The 20,150-nt window shown below is 33.5% G+C and overlaps 1 protein-coding gene across 1 annotated transcript in view; it reads left to right on the top strand.

The window, feature by feature from the left end:
- Positions 1 to 20,150, top strand: part of ERC2 (ELKS/RAB6-interacting/CAST family member 2) — a gene marked incomplete at both ends in the record, with an annotated part of 356,767 nt that overhangs the window by 268,916 nt on the left and 67,701 nt on the right. The window contains one exon of the mRNA XM_079540281.1: positions 11,121 to 11,268. Within this exon, the coding sequence (XP_079396407.1) occupies positions 11,121 to 11,268 (148 nt within the window). The remainder of the gene's footprint in view (positions 1 to 11,120; positions 11,269 to 20,150) is intronic.

The raw sequence follows: 20,150 nt of genomic DNA, 5'->3' as shown, positions 1-20,150 counted from the left end.
AGTTGTATGGATTAAATCACTTTATTATACACTTATGAAGTAAATTTGAACTAACTCAATCTTACCTCAAAAGAAGACTAATTTTTTTGCCCCAGTAGAATTCCTTCAGTTTGGAAGACTGTATAAAATATTATTTCGGAAAATCATCCATTAGTTCTGTTAGTCTAGCGTAACATGTTATAAGTTAGTTTTTTGTCAGGCTAAGTTTTGTTATGGAACTGTCCTAAAATATTCAACTACAGCTGTTCTGTTGCATTGACTGTTATCACTACTCAAACATCCGTCTTGCTGGGCAATATACCTTCACTCTGATACTCTTCCCTGAAATACCTTATGCCTCTTGCATCTTCTCTGAGAAAGTCAGTATGTACTGTCTTCACTGAAAGTCAACAGAAATCAGCTTAGAGCTCCATAACTGTACATGCGCGTCCTTGGTCTGCAACAAATTTTGAAATAGTTAACCCACCAAAGAAGATCAATGAAAAAACTTCTTTATGCAAAGTTGAATCATATGATGGTCTTCACGCTCCTGGCAATGCTTATGAATTGCTCCATTAGCAAGGAAGTCGTGTAATTAAATAATGTCATGTGGTATCCTATCTCTGTCGTTCCCAATCTTTTAAGATACTAATTAGAGAAATATTTCTGTGCTATTGTCTAATTCTGTTCTTCCTTCAGCAATATGTTGGGCCTGTTCTAGGCTTCCGCTGTTACTGATATTTTTCTATTTTAAAGTTACTATTCTCATATGCTATATTTTCAGCTTGCAATATTTTGTTTAAAAGGATTTTTTTTTTTTTTTTCTACTGAAGTAATATCCTTGAGGCAGTTTGAATAAATATTTTCCTATGAAGGGTTTTTAGGCCTTTAGATTTCATACTCCTAAAGGAATGATGTCCTGTTAGGTTTCAAATAAGTAATATAATATTTAATTATATTAGTTACCTCTTTTTAATTTTTGACTAAAAAGTGTTCACAACAATTATTAGTGATATTATTGAAATACTTGGTTTTCTGTTGCTTGATCAGAAATGCAAATCCAGTGGATTCCGTTATAACAAAGCATTCAGAAATATAGCAGTAAGTAATTTATGCCAGCATGTTAATAATAGTAATAATGATTCAGACTCCACAGATCTAAAATAAAATAATTAAAATATTAAACGTCAGCCTGATGGTGGAAGGATAGGTTTCAGTATTCTCAGGAATTTCTTACTCTAAGCCTAACGTATAAAATTGTATTCTGAGATACTTTTATGGCTACAGGAAATTATACAACACTGTTTAAATGATGTCTGACACAGTATTTTTTCACGTGAGCATTTAAACTAGTCTCTCAATTAGTTATCAAATACAAATTATGCACTGCCATAAGAATGCATTTTGTTAATCTTACATATTCAGTTTTCTTTCTTTTTTCTTTGAATTGCATTCCAACATTTCTATATGTTGTTTCAAAAGAAGATTAATTACTCCTTCTATGATTTACTTTAAATTTTAAGTGCTTGACATTCAATTTTATGAGTTTTGTTATATATTCTTCTAAGGGAGGCATGTAACATTATGGAAATGAGAAGGAGGATCTTAAGTCACTTCAAAATCAGAGAAATCTTTTCCTTCCGAGTTCCAATGGGAAGTAATGAACCAGAAGATTTCAGTGTCTTTAAATTTGCGGAAGGATCGTTTTGTTGAAAGAATGCTCCACTTCTTATCTAGCGTAACCAAAATTTAATTTCTGATAAATGTCCATTCAGAATATTTTCTCAATTCAAAATTAAGAACAGAATATGCTTAACTAAGGTGTTTTTTTCTCTCCGCCTGAATTTAACGTCTTTGTGACTCAAATATTTTAAATTCTTTGCAATTATATTAAAGTAATAGTAGCTTTTAATAATATTTTCAAACCTTAAATATTTGCTAGTTCTAAAATGTTAACGGGCTCTATAATCTAGAGATCAAACCATTCATCCTGCGAAGTACTTTTATCTTTGTCTTCTATAAACACAAAAACCAGTGTTGAAGGATGAGAAGGTTGACAATGACAGATTACCTGTAGTTTTGTTTTCCTGTTTAACTTATGTGGACCCTGTGCAGCACTGTGTTCTTCTGTAACACAATCCCATGCATCCAGAATGCCATTGTTCTTGTTCTTTGTAATCCCCACCTCTCCACTGTATTGCAATGTGGCATAAAACAAGCAGACTTATTTTAACTAAATTTTGCTTGTGTTCCTTTGGAGAATCATATTAACCCAAGTGAGTGTAAGAGACAATTCTATTAAAAAGCTGCAAAACCCAGAAATAATTGTCATCATTAAACTTTTTCAGCTGTATTTTGAATCTGTTGAATTCTTTTTTCCCCTCTATATTTGTCACGCAGTCTGAAGTGTGCTGTTTCTCCTTACATGTGAGCAGCGCTGTCTGCTTGAATGAAATGATAATGCAGTGGTTTCATACGATCTATGAAACCAAAGTAATTGGTTTCACCAGTGTGTCTCTTTTCTGAGTGGGTATTTTACTTATCTGTCATTTCCAAAGCATAGACTTCAGAAGTTCAATGTTACGGGGCTTGAAAAAGTTCAGAGAATTCAAATGGCAGTTGAGTGCCTGCCTCTTACTGGAAAATCAGTACTGAAAGATGGGTACCAAGTTCCTTCTTTGCCTTTAAAGTCATTCTAAACATACACCTTTGCAGATGATTTTTTGTTTGCTTAATAGAAAAAGTATATACACACATTAGCAGTTAGTGATAAGCAGAAGAGAAAGAATTTTAAATTTTCAATCTGAAGACAAAGCTGTTACGATTACTGGGGGATGTAGTGATGGGAGTACTATTGGAAATAATGAAACATGGAGGAGGAGAACTAGAGAGAAAAAGGGGAAAATGAATAAGAATGTTGCATTTTCAGTAAATTTATTTGTGATTATTTGGAATCAAGTCTGTTATTTTCCTTATTTTCACTTGCTCTGAGATTTCATATGAAGGAGAGCTCCTTCATCCTTGTTCTTCTTGATTATTGCCCAATGAAGTTATGCAGCTAAGGGCTGCAAGGGTTAGAGACAGAAACTGTCCAGTGTCTTACACCTCACAGATGCCTCCAACAGAAGGAGATGATGAGATGGCATATTCAAGGTTTGATAGTCAGATAATGTGAAGAAAAGTGTTTGGTGGGTTGGACTGGGAAACTAGGAGTGTTAAGAGGAGAACCCATCTGTTTCTATCCCATAGTTAATGGAGCAGTCCTCTGCTGCTAGCTGTGATTGAGCTGTGGGGTATCTGTCCCCTCTACTTGCCACAAGGGTACTGGGACAATCTGAAGGACAGTTTCGTGGTAGTTTTCCTACTGGAAATATTTCAAAAGGATTTGTTCTTTGAAAAGAGCGCAAAAGTTGTTTATCCCAAAGAACTTAACTATGAATTATGCCTTTTCCAAAATGTATTTGGCCATGACATTTTATGATATGTTCTGATATGATATGAGATACGATTTCAGGAAAATTGCCTAAGGTCTGTAGTGACTGAGTTTAAATGTTTCATACAACTCCGTTATTAAATATGTAGATTTTAAATGTCTTGCTTGTGGCCAGTATGTTTTGTTTCTAAAGAAAAAGCTTCAAAATACTAATAATGTTCTGAAGTTTATTTTCTAAGTTGCATCCACATCCATAATGGATTAACAGCATGTTTTAACAGACCATTTATTTGCTTTAGGAGTGACAGAGAGAAGCTGTTTCAAACAGGATCTCTCATCACTATCTATCTCTAGTCACCTCCTACTGAACCTAAGGTTGAATACTGGGGGTCATGAGGGAAAGAAAACAATAATTAAAGGGAAAAAGTTGATTGAGCTGTTTTTTTTCTACTTCAATATGATTAGCATGTGAGAAGCTGCCTGAGTACTCTACTGTGTATCATTAGTTCAAACAATTCTGACTTGAGGTAACTTTAATGGTGACTTTTTCAGTTGCATTTCTGTATTTTTGAAGAACGATTTAAGTAGAAAAGGCAGTAAAAGTTCTTGTTAGAAGATCTTGTTCCTATAAATGCAGAAATTCAGTTAGGATTACAATTGGACAGTTCCTAAGAACTACTCCACCTCCAAACAAGTTGTCATGAGTTCCTTTATTAAAGCTTAGAATATTATTCTTAGACTAACAGAGGTGGGGAGTAAAGTAGGAGTGTTTACAGAATTCACTTCTAAATTGACTGTGATAAGTGGCAATGCAATGTATTATGATTAGAGGTTTCTGGGAGACCCTTTAAGAAGGTTAACTGCAAGGCAGCTCTCAAAAGAAAGCATTTATCTTAGTGACCATCCTTCAGTGTTTTATACTACTGAGAATTTTTTTGTGGGTGGCTAGAACCATTTTTTTGTGTTTTATTGGCTATATCTTGAATACCTCCTACAAGCTGAATGGCAGTTTAGGGTTATTAAATCTGTTCTTAGTACATTCTTTTATCCATAGTTAATCTTGACTAAATATATGCTAGTGAACAACCTTATTTTTTTTCTCAATTGTTGCCCATATTTGTTAAAGAAATTATTCCATTTGACATTTGTTTAGGCTGCACTTTGATAAAATACTGTATACAATATACTTTTTCAGTTTGGCGCTCAACGGAGTCTTTCATGGATTTATTTCTTCTTGCATTATCTTATCTTCCCTTATAGCATGCTGAGGCTTCCTTTTCATATTTTTTTCACTCCTAGACAGATGCTTTCACAACTGCATACTCTGTATTGCTAGAGATCTATGTGATTGCAGTTTTCAGGTGTTCGGTTACATTTATAATTGAGCTGCTTTGTTATCATCTGCTTCCTTCAGCTCTATATATGTTAATTCAAATTAAACTTTCACATGCCTAGCAGTCACTTTACAAAATGTTTTATATGGTTTGTTTTTATTTTATTGAAAAGTTTTGTCTTGTATCAGATAAATAGGTGGTAAATCCTCCAAGAAAAGGTAGTTTTGTACACTTTCACTGAGGAATGGCTGATGCAGTATGAAGTTATTTTTATTTGTAACTGGTATTTTTCACAAAAACTTGATCATTTTGAAGTTTTGTAGTGTTCTTAAAATGGATGTAGAAATTTAAATGTAAAAGGTCTGTCTTTCTAGTCATAGGAAAGCTTGCAGGTACATGGTGTAAGCAGATAAAACATGGACATTAACTAAAAGGAATAGTGTCTTAAATGAGGCACAGCATAAATCCGCTTAAACCATTGAACTGTTGAATAATCAGGTTACTGGTAAGATAATGTTCTGGGGCAAGATCAACAATACCTGAATTGTTTCTAACAAACTTTTGCTCACACTTCCCCATCAGTTTCTTCCAGTGCTTAATAGTATTAATAGTTACCTGTCATTGTCATTAGATGTTGGCTCTCATTCTACATGGTGTGGACATGGAAAAAATGTTCTATTTCACCCTGACGTAGCATTTTATGTTCTCTTTATCATGTTATAGCTCATAGACAATTTATTGTAGTTCTGTCAATGTTTTCTTGTCAATTGTTTCTGAGTGTTTTTGTTGCTGTTCCCCGAACAGTCTTCACCTTTTTCTTGAATATTATCCAGATTCAATATTTCAGCTGAGATTCTCCTAAAGTCACACAGATCAAAAGACTCACTTCTGTCTTGCAGTCTGTTTCTGTTTATACTTTCCAGTATGATGTTTGCCTTTTTCACAACAGATCATTAATAAGGAGTTACTCCTTAGTTTTACATACTGCTTCTTTGGTTTGTCATGACCTTTTAATTCTTGTCTTCTTGGCACTTCAAGGTCCTCCCAGTCTCAAATCTCTGTGAAATTCAAAAGGAAAATTTTCTAGTCCATCATCCATGTAGTTAATGAAAAAATTAGAGTGGGATTTCAGATAGTATGGGCTGTATTCCTGCTTGCTTGAGCTATTGGCTATTTCCTCTTCACTTTTATGTTTTAGTACAAAGCGGCATGACATATATTAATATATTTGTGCAACTTTCTTGGTACTTCTCACTGGAATCTTTAGTACATAAAGCCCAGGTCTCACTGCTGCAAATGTGACCATCAAGAGACTGCTATATTCACATTTTGTGAAGAAGACTAACTTGTGTTTGCTGTGAAGTAGAATACAATCTGGCTTTGCCAGCTGAGAAGTTTCATTCCTAGAGATCAGCTTTTCTAAGGAAGAACTGCCTCTTTCTTTCTTGTTGTGAACACCCATTTATAGTGGAGCATATTTAGATGAGGAATACTGGTAACTGTTTTATGTAAGTCAAAAGAAAATGTAAGGATTACTTATCAGTGTGGAGCAAATGCTGTTTGATTTAACATGTATTTTATAAAACTGAGAGTTTACCTAATTTTACCATGTTCAATTGGAGTGATTTTTCTTGGTATTAGAAGTACTACCCTGGTATTTGTATAACAGATTAGTTTGCCAGAAGGGAGATGAAAAACTGTGAATAGCAAAAAGGATTACTCTTTATAAATATTACTGTTAAAGAATGTCATTTAATTCTGTGCTTTAATAAATTATTCTAAAATGTATTTTATTACCATAATTTATTAAACAATAAGGAGACATTTTGGCTGGAAATACTGATAACATCTCTATAGTACCATATTGGGATAGTCATTTTATTTTTCTGACACTCTAGATAATTAGGAATTATAAATTATGCTTACACTCTTAAACATGCTAGCTGGAGAGTGTAAGAGACTGTATGTTGTTTTTGGTGCCAGTTCAGCTCCTGATTTTCAAAGCTCCTGGCACAGAAATGAATGCTGATTTTCAATTTCTAGAAGTAAAATGGATGTGTATGACTCACCTGAGAGATTTAGGTGAAGACCTTGCCACCTGCTTGCATGTCTGAGTGAAACTTACTTCATGATTGTTATTGAGAATATTGTTTTTACCTGCTGTTTTGCTGGCATCTTAGCCTTGCTCCTAGAGGTCAGGTAATCACGTTTCTTGCAAAAACAGTAATATTGATTTTTAGCAGAATCACTGGGTAGCTAAAGTAAATTTCTTCTGTTCATCAGATTTGATTTTTCCATAGGGAATTTCAAGGATAAGAATAGGTAGCTTTCACAGGCATGGATAGACCTGTGTGTGGTATCTAATAAAAGATATATGACAACGTAGAGCTTCAGGTCTGTCCACACAGGCTGCTGCATAAATTCTTGAGCCTCTTGATTTACTTTGTCCATTCCAGTGAGGCACTGTATTTTTTCAACCTATATCTTCCTTAGAGAAACTATAACTTTGGCGGTATTCTAGGCCATACACAAGTAAAAGAGGCTGCCTCGGTTTTTTTAGATGCTCTGTCAGAACCTGTACCTCTATTTTGCATGTTAATAATGCAAAGCATTGGGTTTTCCTTCTGTATTAAAGTTAATTACTGAGGTTGTAGACAACCTTGTAGCCTATATATTGGTAGAGCATAACATTTCAGTACTACTTTGCTGAACTCTTGTTAACCCAGATGCCTGGTAAAATGCCTCTGGTTTATATATTTGAGATTATTACTGTTCAAATTATCCATGTTTATAAACACAGATAATGTGCCAACATGCTCCAGGAGAATGTCTGTGCAGGCAGGTGCAGATAGATGCAAGCTCCCTCTGCCTGTGATCTGAACATACTATATGTGAGCCAGTCTGGAAACCACTAGCCTGCTATGTGGCACTATGCCCAAGCTAAAATGCTGTGTGTCTTAGGTAAATGAGGCTTTACAGCTTCTGAACTGAAGCTGACTTGCATTCAGGAGGCTTCAAAATCATAGACTGTGTGTTTGCATTCACCTGCCCATCTATATGGATGTATTTATCATTCCATATTGCAGTTGAAGGACTTCATTACAAATCCCCATCCTTGTGTTCTTATACAGTTTTCACTAAACATTTTTAGATTTAAGACCTCCTAACTTCACTGACATTTGTTATAAAGATTAAAAAACAAAATGACCAATAGCATGAAATATTGGTAGCTGATTCAACTGTCTGTATGTGCTGGGGGTTGGATTCTGGTCTTTGGCTGTCTTGGTAGTGCATTACAGTAGAGCCATACGGCAGCAGATATTTCACGTGATTGTAAGCCATCATTTTCTGGAAGTGTTTAGTATTTATTGGAATTGTTTGTTGTGACTATGCAATATTTTACCAATAGCTGTGTACTGAAGGAATTGTTGTGTCAACCACATGGCAGTTGAGTAAAAAAAAATTGTTAGGTTTCAATAAAATACTGACTTACAAAAATATTATAATATCTTCAGATTGGCTTTCATAACCCCTCTGTACTTTCAGCTGAAAAAGAGGACATTTATAGTTTCCAAAATCTTGTGTCCTTGAGGGTTGCAGAATTTTCAAAGTGACTTGCCTGCTCTTCTCCCCCATGAGAGTTTTTCCCCCCATCTGCTACTTTAAAGTGGGACTGGTGTGTCAGAAGGCTTTGCATAGTGTTGCACAGATACACTGTCATGATTACAAGGACCATATGGCTATTTTGACTGTCAATACAAAAAAGATGGAATCCTATTATCAAATATTGAAATGGTACCTGATGTCAGTATTCCTCACTGTCTTTCTCACTGTCAGATCTTTGTTTTCAAAGTCAGTTTTTAAGTACTATAAACTTGGAAGAGGTGAAAATTCAGTACGCTTCCATTTAAATTCAAGCTTTTTCAGAAATTTTATTCTGTGTATGACTTTTGACAGCTGGACTAAAATTTGTGTTAGAGAATCAAATAACATTATATATCACTAGAAACCATTTTGGTGGGAAGAATTTAGCATGAAATGCACCTATGAGAATTAATGCATGGAATTAACCTAAGCATAAATGAAAAACCTTGCATTTCTGAATTGTTTACTTATTTGCATCCTGAATGAGTTGGATTTGTGATGGTGATGTCAGTATACATCTTCAGATATTAATCAGGGATGTCTTAAAACTGTTAATTATAACTGATTATAATTCGTTTGGAATAAACCAATTTATATTTTGCTATTTAGCAGAGGGTGCCTACTTTACAGCAATGATTACCATGAATGAAAGATTAGGACCATATCCTGCTTATTTTAATTTCAGACGGAGAAAATCTTTGTTTTATGTACCCTGAAAACAAAGAGAACAAACCTAAAAGCTGAGTCATCGTTATTCACGATTTTAATAAACACTGCTGTCAGATAAAAGTAGAAGAACTAACCTAACCTTATTTAATTTAGAAGAGTATTTTATGCAATAAAGCAATCTGCTGTTTCTTTGGCTTTAAAGTCACAGCATTCCTGTTGCCAACCCTTTCTGTCAGAAATGTTCTGTTATCACCCCCAGCACTCCCAAAAGAACCTGCTTGGGGAGGCTGGGCACATTTCTAAAACAGAAAAACAGAGACTTGTATATAAAAGATAGTGCAGAAAGAAAAAAAGTTGAATTTGTGTTACATTTTTCTTTCCATTTAAGACAGATGCTAAGAAGAGGTTGTATTTAGATTTTCTATGGTGCGTATATTCCCTACTTTCTGCAGTCTGAGAGAAATGATTTAATAGAGTAGTGGATCTGCTTTCTTTTATTTCAGTGCATTAAGAAGTTAAGATTTTAATGAAAGCTTTATTGAATTGACAAGTTATTTGAGCACAAAACATGAAAAATGTTGACAGTCTAGTATGAATTACTGTACAGCATCCTTTATGCATTATTTTGAGATCTATAGAAAGTAAAATACCTACATCTAACCCTACAGATACGTGACTCCTTAATGTATTTTTTTTCTTAATATCTGCTATTCAAAATGAGATCTTTTTATTTAAATTAAGACTGCTAAAGACTTATGGCATCCTCTTTTAAACATCCTTTAACCATGATTAGAGTAAAGAAGACAGAATAATAAATGACACTATTTAAGAGTATGAATAAAATGCAACTGTTTATCTAGAATTGATCCACATCTCCTAACTTTGAAAGTAAAATAAATGCATTGTTTTCCTTTGACTCCATCAGAAATATTGTCCTTTAAATATTTACATTAATACATTAGGAATTTTGAAATAAAAGTGAAATAGCTTTCTTGACATTGTTACTGGCAAGCAGAAGGATTGCAAGAATTCCAAACTTTTAGCTCACCTTGGATATATGAAGTTCATGAGCCATATTCTTACATTTATTAGCAGTTGGAACCTAAGGTTAATTTATGGCTCATTTAACCATGTTTATTTTGTAATGATTGATCTTATGTAGTTCTCAAAAAAGGCATAGGCCATAACATATTCCAAAACTTATCAAGTATTATGTTCTCTTTCTTAGCTGATAAGTCATAGTCTGTCATCGAATGCACTGCAGAAAGTGAATATTTCATTTATTTAAGAAAACAAGGGACAGATTATGATATTACCAACATGAGCATTTCAGAGCATAAGAAATAATAAGATCTGTGCTTCCAAATGATGTTGTAGGACTTACTTTTCTCATGTGTCTTCACAAGCTACAGTGTGACCCTCCTGGCTTCTATGTAATTCTATATGTCTCTGAGTGCTGTAATAGTAATAAATTCATAGGAAAACATCTGTGAAAATGTGTGGAAGATGTTCAGAGATTTTTCTACTGAGGCTTACAGGCTCCCAAATAAACATAAGACATAAGACAACTTAAATTTTTACATTTAAACTTTAAAAATTTAAAAATTTAAAAAAATTTTAAATTTAAACATAAGACATAAGACAACTTAAATTTTGTATCACTTTGCTATTATGATTAAATCGTTCCAATTGGAATAGTTCACAACAGATTTATCTAGAATATTATCGAATTCAGGTAAGGAAATTTAAAAAAAAGCAAATACCGAAGATTTTTTAGATCAAAGTAATTGAAATAATTATTATTTGATGTCATGTCAGAATATACAGAAACCCAATGAGATAAATGTGTTAAGAAGTATTTAAATTATGAAAAAATGAATAAAGATAATTTATTTTTGCTGATAATTTGTTTTATTATTTGATTGTACTTAACATTATTAATTCTACAAGGAGTTTTCAGAAATTATTTGACTATTTTCTTGTGGTTAAAAGGAGCATTTCATGTAGCATTTTTATTCTGTTTTATGGAGAATGTAACAATTGTTATTTTATTTTATCAGACAGGAAGCATTGCTTGCTGCAATTAGTGAAAAGGATGCAAACATTGCCTTGCTTGAACTGTCAGCTTCAAAGAAAAAGAAGACACAAGAGGAAGTAATGGCTCTTAAAAGAGAGAAGGACAGATTAGTACATCAATTAAAGCAGCAGGTGGGGAGAAATTCATTTTCATACTTTTGAAAATAATAATTTTGAAAAATAAATGACATTATTTTCATTTGTACTGTTTTCTTCTAACACTGTATTGAAAGTTCTCAAACCAGGTCTGATATGTGACAGCAATTGTGATAAGTAGGAGATGTGAAATGTGAATGTTTCTGTGTTGCTCAAGATCTATCCACTCTGTTGACACATTCTAACCTTTTTGCTGTTTTGTTTTTTGCTTATCTGTTGTTGAATTATTGTTATGAGTTTATTTTTCAGAAGGCGCCAGGCTTTCTGCAAGGTTATCTGGAAATCATGATTATTCTTAAAATGCTCAAATGAGTTTTTTTGTTTGTTTGTTTGTTTGTTTAAACCATCAAGATATTATTGAGATACACTCAAAACTTTCAGAACTTTGTTCTGCCAGAGTATGGCAACAGCAGAAAAGGATTGCCAGAGAGACATTGTGTGTGTGATAACTTCAGCTAGAACTGCAATCAAATACTTCAAATACCTCCATTATTTATAGTGATAAAGATCTTCACTAATGCTATTTAACTAGATTAAATTAATGCCAAAATAATCTCTTTTATCTCAGACACTGAAAAAAAAAAAAAAAGAAAGGAAAGAGACACCAGGAATAGGAATGTAGTTTAACTGGGTCACCACTTTATTACACTTCAGAATTATCTGATAGTAGGAGTTGTAGAGATCATTCATGCTTCCTTAATCCCTTTAGAGAGAAGCACTGTTAAGCCCCACAGGTTTCACATGTGCATCCAAGAGCAAGACTTATAAGTGCTACTTGTCCTTGTTATGATTGTTCTGTGAGAAAAAATGACAGATTTCATATTGCATGATATCTCCACTCTACTTCTCAGTTTCTCTGAGAGATGCCATTTCCTAATCTGTTTCTGAAGCACTTTTACTCAAATCACTTTTAACTCAAAGAGCTAGAACCTCAGTGATTGACCAACTGCAGCACTTTTTCTGTTCTAATTTTCTGGCCTTTTAGCAGTTCAAGCAGAGTGTAAATGATAAGGATATTCTCACTGAAAAATGAAAAGAATAATCTTAAAAATGAAGTATGTTGCCTCTGTAGGAGAATGAGAATATGTGTTATTTACTTTAAATATGAAACTACAGGCATACACACATGAAAGACCAAAATATTATTGTGCTGATAAATTGAGCAGGCTTGTCATAGGTTGTGGCTGCATGAGTTGAAGAATGATTTGTCATTTCTAGGCTGGAAGAAATGCATTGATTGTGACTTCTTTTTACAGGTTTCATCAGAATACGTTTTGATAACCTCAGAAACTTTTTTGTATTGCAGATGTCCACCTAAATTGCTGCTAGTGATACTGATCTCTGTGATGCAAACAACTTTGCATAAAATGTGCATATTTAATTGCAATGATTTAAGTACAATTTAGCAGCTGCAATCTTTCAGTAAAGCATCTATTGCTTAGTGTTTTAAATATATAGAAGTATAGTATGCATCCCCAGCAAAACAGAGTCGCTGGAATTGTTTTGATTCATATACCAAGTGCTGCATTTGGAGAGCCACAGAACTTTTTGGTAGGTTTAAAAGATCTCTCAGTAATACGGTATTAAACAAGATCACCACATGGGCTTGGCTGAGTGATTACACAGTGTTTATAATCACCCTGGCCAAGATTCCTTTGGAGAATATTGAGACAGCTATTTTTAGAGAAATGTGTATAGTGATGCAATCCCTCACGAAACAATTAGCTTAAAGCCCATTTTTAGAACATCTCAAGAGATTTTTGTAGGAGCATAATGCACTGCTGTGTTATTGATTCATTCTGTACTTGGATACTGTAAGGAAATTTCCCAGTTGCCTCTTTTCACTTTTGAGATATAGAGCCAAAAATGTAAGTGGAGTTTGCCAAAATGCAAGGTCTTCTAACTCCTTGAAAGCATTTTATTTTTCTTCCCAAAACATGAAACTAGAAACCAGTCCAGCATTTGCAGGACTGCAGGTGTACAGAATACTCTGGCCAGAGGCAAAGTTGGTATTTGGCAGAGTTCTCCAGTCTATTAGTTCATGACTATATTTCATCACATGAACATATTGCTAATGAAACAAAAACGGTGAGAAACAAACAAGGAATTTAAAAAATCTGTGTAACCACAGTTTCTCAACAAATTCCTTCTGTATTCAATACATCGGAGTATTTCTGACTAATTAACTTATAAATATTTCAAAGAAAGCTTTCAAGAGCAAAGGAGGGAAATGGAATTGAAGCCAGCATGTTGTATTACGTATATTGTTCTGGTTAAGAACATTAGGAATAGAGCTAATGTGATATTGTGGTAGTGACATCAAGCACTTAGGAAATTGCAAGTTATATTTTCCCTTTTAGATAAATTGGTTCATATTCCTACATACCATCACTGTATTAGAATTTTTATTTTATCTATTTTTTATTGTGTACCACTAGAAGAAATGTAGTGATTTCAATGTAGGCTAGATTTTTGTATAAGATACAAACTTAGAAAGGGGAGAGCTGGATTTGCCCAGGGAGGCTGTGGAGTTCCCTTCTTTCGACATATCCAAGAACTTGTGCCTGGATGTTTTCCTGTGCAACCTGCTGTAGAGAACCTGCTTTAGCAGGGCGTTAGATTAGATGATCCCTGGAGGTCCCTTCCAACCCCTATGACTCTGTGATTCTGTAGAATTGCAAAAATTACAATGAAATGAACTTTTCTGACATTTAGATATCAGTATTACAAACCATGTAATTGCAGTTTCAAAAGTTCAGCTTTGATACTAAAGTTTCTTTGATACTAAAGTTTGTTACTAAAGTTTCTAAAGTTCTGGTGCTTAAAAATTATGGGGAAGTGTCTTTACAATCGTTTCCTGTTTTAATACACAAATAAATGAAAAAAAGCCTGAAGTAAAAACAAAACAAGCAACAAGCCACCAAGAACTCTACCTTCTCGTGCTGTTTGTCTGCTTTTAGTGAGACCTGGCCTGAGATGTCCTCAGGCAGCTGCTGTTGCAGAGCTTTAATTATGCTTTTTAACCCACTTCTTTGTGTCTGCGTTCTTACATACTTCTGTGTAATTACTAGGTTTAGTAGTAGAACTCAGACAAATACTTTTAGCATGACTTTAGCCTATACATTACTTCGTATGCTGTATTATTACAAGATATTTCCTGTGCTTCAAGCCATACTTTTAATTCACAGAACTTAAAAAGGCTTCAAATACATTAACTCTAAATGCAGGGACCACAACAGAGAAGGCAGAGGGACCATGTTCAAATCAGCACAACTTCAATCACAAGTGCAAGGAAAGTAGAAATTTACTCTTAGTACTCCAGATAAATGTCTGCTTGGCAGTTGAAACTGCTGCCTCTTCTCATGCTGCCAAGCATCTGATATCCCAGCTGGTGTTTGTGAGAAGGCTATTATCCTTCAGCTCATGAAGAGAGAGGCTTACTATGAGCCCTGACTTCTTACAGCATAAGTCACTTAAATCCTGTAATCTTGCAAAGCATCAGGTCTAATGGCTGTTAATATCATTTAAATAGTACTGTAATTAATAATAAATTTGAAATATATGTGGAGCTTTTATGCTCACAGTAAACACTAAATTATCAGATCCAGGCTTTGTCAAGATATATATTGAAAACTGCTTTACATCTATTATTTTTTCTTAATTGTAAACAGATAGTTCGCATCTTAGTTACTTCTAGGCAGATAAATAGATGGGATTTTTAGCTTTTTGTCTTTTCATGACTATTCATTTCTTTTATGCTACTCAGGCTTCATTTAGTCTAATACTTTATCTAGTATCCTTTATGTATCACATTACTTTACTTCACAGTGTGATACCATCAGAAAAATAATTAAAATTGTTAATCTTCCAACCTTCCCTGGCATTGCTTTTTGTAAAACCTAATTTTTTTTTAGGGTTGGTTTTTTTATTTTTATTTTTAACCTTTTCTCCAGTTCCCAGTATTTTTTTTTTTTTCTTAATTTCAGATACAGTATATTTTTAAATTTCTCTGATAACGTTGCTGCACAAGACTCAGAGCATCTAATTTGGCCAGCTTTTGTTGTTGTGTTTCATCTGGCAGGAAAGCTGGATTTCCTGAAAGCTTGGAAAATTTTTTTTGTACTGTGAAATTAGAGAGTGCAGACAAGGTCTGAAGAACAAGTGTTCTGGCTACACATACTTCACAGATGATGAGAATTGTAAGATTTTCACATTAAACATCACATGACTTAATACATAACTAGATGTAGATAGAAGAAAGTTTAAAAAAACAAAAAGTGCTTTCATACCATAAGAACGTTAGTGTGTTCCTAACTTCATATGCAACAGTCATATCATGAATGAGGACAAAAAAATAGAAAAAATCTTAAGAAGTGGCTACATTTTTCTCCAGTAAACCATAGCACACACTTTTAACCTGCATGCATCCTGTCTCTAATGCTTTCCACAAGTCACACAATATAACAGGAAAATAAATACCATTTGAAATTTTAAGAGGGAAAAAAAATTAAAAGGAGGAGAAGAAAATAACAAAATACAAAGTAGAAAATAAAAAAAAAAAAAAAGAAAAAAAAGACAAATATAATTAAGAATAAGGGTGTAAGGATAGGTCATATTACAGAGATGTTATAAAAAGAAAATGCCTAATTAAAAGTCTCCGTAAAGCATAGCTCCACCCCATAGTGATGCATTCTAATACCAGTACGGTTATGATTATGGTAGTTTTCTGGCATCTGGAATTCTGAGTTACAACACTATAATGTTCTTCATTATCCTTTTGTTGCTGGTGTGTGCTTGCGAACATATTCTTTGTAACTTACATTTTTTCTGTTGGCATAAGCAAAAAGAGAAAACCAAAAATGATCTTGAATTTAATACTATCAGATATTTGTAACAATTGAAGACAATTGAAGAAGTATAACTTATTTTATGTATAATTAACATTATGTTGCTAGCATTGTGTTGTTAGAAATGTTCTGAAATTAGTGTAATGTAGCAACAAGCCCTGGAATATTCATACAAATGGAAGTCCACTTCTTACATGAGGCTCTATATTGGCAAAATGTCCCTGTAAGCAATAGCCAATTAGCAGATCTTTTAATTTGTGGAACACATAAGTCCTCTGTAGGAAACATAGTGGGCAGATTTGCAGTTTAACTTACCATGAAATCTCATAAGCAGGAAATTGTTATTTTTGATCTTTGAAAAATGCTTGATGAGACTGAAGAGATGACTTAAGTGGAAACTTTCTGAAGAGTACAATAATAATAATTAAAAAAAAAAATTGACTTAATCGGGCTGTAGAAATACAGGCTTTAAATGGCATCAAATTTTAATTTTCGTTGTAATCCCTGACGATTTAATTGTTCTTCAGTGTAGACAGTGTAACTTGAATGTTTTCAGAAGTTCTAATGATGATTACTTAGAAACTCAGCAGTTGTTTCTGAAAATCCCTCTGTTGCTTCTTTTCAACAATACTTCCTCTATTACACAACTGTATCAGTCCAAATTTGGAATATTTTTGATTATTTTAATGAAGAATGTGCAAAAATACTATTCTGTCATAAAAACTAATTTTATGCGGACAGCAATTACATAACTGACTAATTTAGCAAACATTTTGTTAACCCTCAGCTAATAGATTTCAGGCCTGAAGCACTGGATTCAGACTGAAAGAACAATTGCATTTGGTCATGCTTTCCTGTAATCCAAGTTAATTCCACTGGGTTTATATAAGTTCTGGATAAACTAGGTGAAATATATAGTCATATACGTACTGTTTTTTTAGATCCTTACATTTCGGATTTCAAAGAATAAAAAAGAAAAATATAGTGGTGTTTTCTGAAGTTGTATTAAGGGGAAAAAGCATAAATTAAATTGTTTATCAGCAAAAATAGAATGAAACATCTAAAAATGTACATGTCAGAATGCTTTGTGGAAGTATAATTTTCAAATAGTGACATTACAGGAAACAGAGGTTTCAGAATGTTGAAGATGGCCAAGGCCATTGCAGAATCAATGCTTGAACTCGATTATCTTGTTTTTAAATTCATGCTTTAATAATTACATCGTAGGATCTTCCCAGGATAATTTGTAGACCTTATATATGTCCCCTTCTTGTATTACATGGGGAAAAAATTACTGTATTGAAAGTGAATATTCGAGAAATGTTTCAAATTCCATTTAGTGAAGGGAGATTGAGTAGAAAATCCAAAGAAAAGTGAAAGCTATTGAATGGCATTACAACTATATCCCAGAGCAACAAATATTACTATTTTTCCTCATTTGAACCTCATTCATGAGAGTTTCATTGTTAACTTTATCCAGATGACACATCAAAGCATAGTTGCCTATTGCCACCTTGCTAAAATATTTTTTTTAAAGATGGTTTTAGTATTATATTTTTACAGTTACAGATTGTTGTTAAGCTATTGAGTCTGTTGCCAGTCAATCAAAGTCTTTCATTTTACTTCTGTAGATCCTTACTTAAACTCTACAGAATTTTAGAAGGACAAGAAATATCTGTCAGTTTTTGTACAGAGCTTGATCATAAATTTCTTGGTAAGAGGGTTAGAAATTCAGTTACACATACCATTCATGACCTTGACAGCTTAGCAAATAGTGATACTGAATGATCAAAGACAACTGTTTTGAGCCCCACAGGTTAATATACCTGTGCACCTACATTTAAGCTCCTTCTAATTCCTCTATCATTCCTTTTTTTTTTTTTTTCCAAAATATATGCAGCATTTATTGAACATAGAAATAAATTTAAAGCAAGCAAACAAACAAACAAAACCAACAACCCACACAAAACAAAACAAATTAAAAAAAAAAAAAACAAAGCCCTGAAGACATTATTCAGGCTAAATCTAATAAGGGTATACATTGCCTGTAGGAGATGCAGTTTATATTGTTGCATTTTACAAGTTTACTTTTATTTTCATTCCTTATATAAATCCTAATTAAAACTGGTTCCTTCTCGGGTGTGGGCCTGATGTTCACCTGGCATTTTCAAAAAAAAAAGCTAATGATAATTTTGCTGTTAGAGATGTGCCTTTTCAGCATGTGATAAATAGTCAAAACAGGAAATTAAAAGTTGTAGCTTATCTATTTTAGTTTATCATTAACTTCAGGTAATGTTCCAAAACCAAACTGACACATGCTGAAAATGGCAGGGAAAAAAATAATTATGTTCCTTGCCTTTTAATTATTTTTGTATATGTGTTTTTATTATTATTTTTTAGATGTGTTCCATACAGGAAATGCATCCTAAACTGCTAGAGTTCACAGATCAAACCTGGCATACTAATTTATGTTAAATTAGCTCAGATTCACATCAAAGACAGAATTTAGGATTTTGTTGTCAACATCTGTGTTAGAATGCAATGCACATCCTTCAGCAGTGTAAAATGAAATGAAATAAGGGAGAGGTTTGGAAACCTCAGTCTCAAGAAAATGCTTGAAACTGCTGAGAGCCAGTCTATCTGAAATCAAATGGTCACCTGCTCAGTATTTCTCTGCAAGTTTGTGTATCACAGTGCTTCTAATTTCAGAAAATCCAACCTATGCTACCACTCATCATTCTTTCAACCTCGAGTGAAACTGGTTTTAATATCTAGGAAAGAACTAAAATTGTGAAATCGCCTAAGCAGTTTTGGGTCTGAAGTCTTTGCTATATTTCACTGGTAAAGAAATAATTCATACGTACATAAATTAGTTTATAAAAATGTGTGTGTATACATAAGCACACATAAAAACATAATATTTAGAAACCTAAAGCAATATGTTAATATGCTGGACAATAGAACAAACTAAATGTATATCTCTGAATTGTGATTACAGTGTGATCACTGAGATTGTTGAGGAAGACATTCAATTAAAAACAAACAAAAAAAAAAAGCCCTTGAATTCCAAGAGGTCATTTCTATTCATGCTGCTGACTTAAACTTAATTCTTTGTTTGTATTGAAAGCAGCCCATATCTCCAATACAGATTGCAAAATTTGCTGTCTTTTGGAGGAAAAATTGTAATGAGCACAAGAGAAGATGTGGTGTGCAGTGAAGTTCTGAGAAGAATGAGCTCCACTGTAGGAAATTGATAGGCATGATTTGGCCATTTGTGATACACTCAGAGCAATTAGATTAGAAAATATTTACTATGGAAAGAAGGGTCAATGATTATCAAATCATTGAAAACAAATAATGAAAATATTGGAAGATAGCCAAAATTTTGTAAATAAATATTCTCCAATATTCTGTTTCATAAAGTAATTGACAAAGGGATTTCAGGAAACTGTAGTCATGCTCTGTATCAAAGGATTTGTAAATAAGAATGTAAGAAAGAATTATTTCTTAATTCACAGAATACGACATAATTTGCAGTGATATGTATGGAAAGTACACAACACGTTGTGGTGTAATTCGTGTAGAATAACAAATGGTGCAGATTAGATTTGGCACAGCTTGAATGTGTGTACAGTTTTTATGAATTGCAAATTCCAAGTCTGAGTTTCCAAACAACCCTGAAAAGTCATATTAAGGAATCTGTTTCAAAAGTAATGTAAGAAAAAATCTGGTATATCTTTGAACTTGAAATTTTCAAGTATGCTGAAGATGATGCAGGAAATCACAGCATTATCAAGTAAGCAGGTGGTACATTTCCCCATCAGTCAGCACTGCAGTGATGATCTAATGTGTTGATATAGGACTGTGATCAGGAGCAGTTACTGTCTGTCTGATGAGCCAATGTCCTAAAACACATAGTGAATAAAACCCCCTTTCTATGTGCTGGTGTGTGTGCTTATATGTATGCGTAGGGGTGTGAAGCCCTGCGGTCCTGAATGAGTTCCAGTGTAG

Source organism: Tetrao urogallus (genome assembly GCF_951394365.1).
Source record: "Tetrao urogallus genome assembly, chromosome: 10".
NCBI lineage: Eukaryota > Metazoa > Chordata > Aves > Galliformes > Phasianidae > Tetrao > Tetrao urogallus.
The sequence above is the reverse complement of the archived record's forward strand: the minus strand, read 5'-3'. Positions and strand labels throughout refer to the sequence as shown.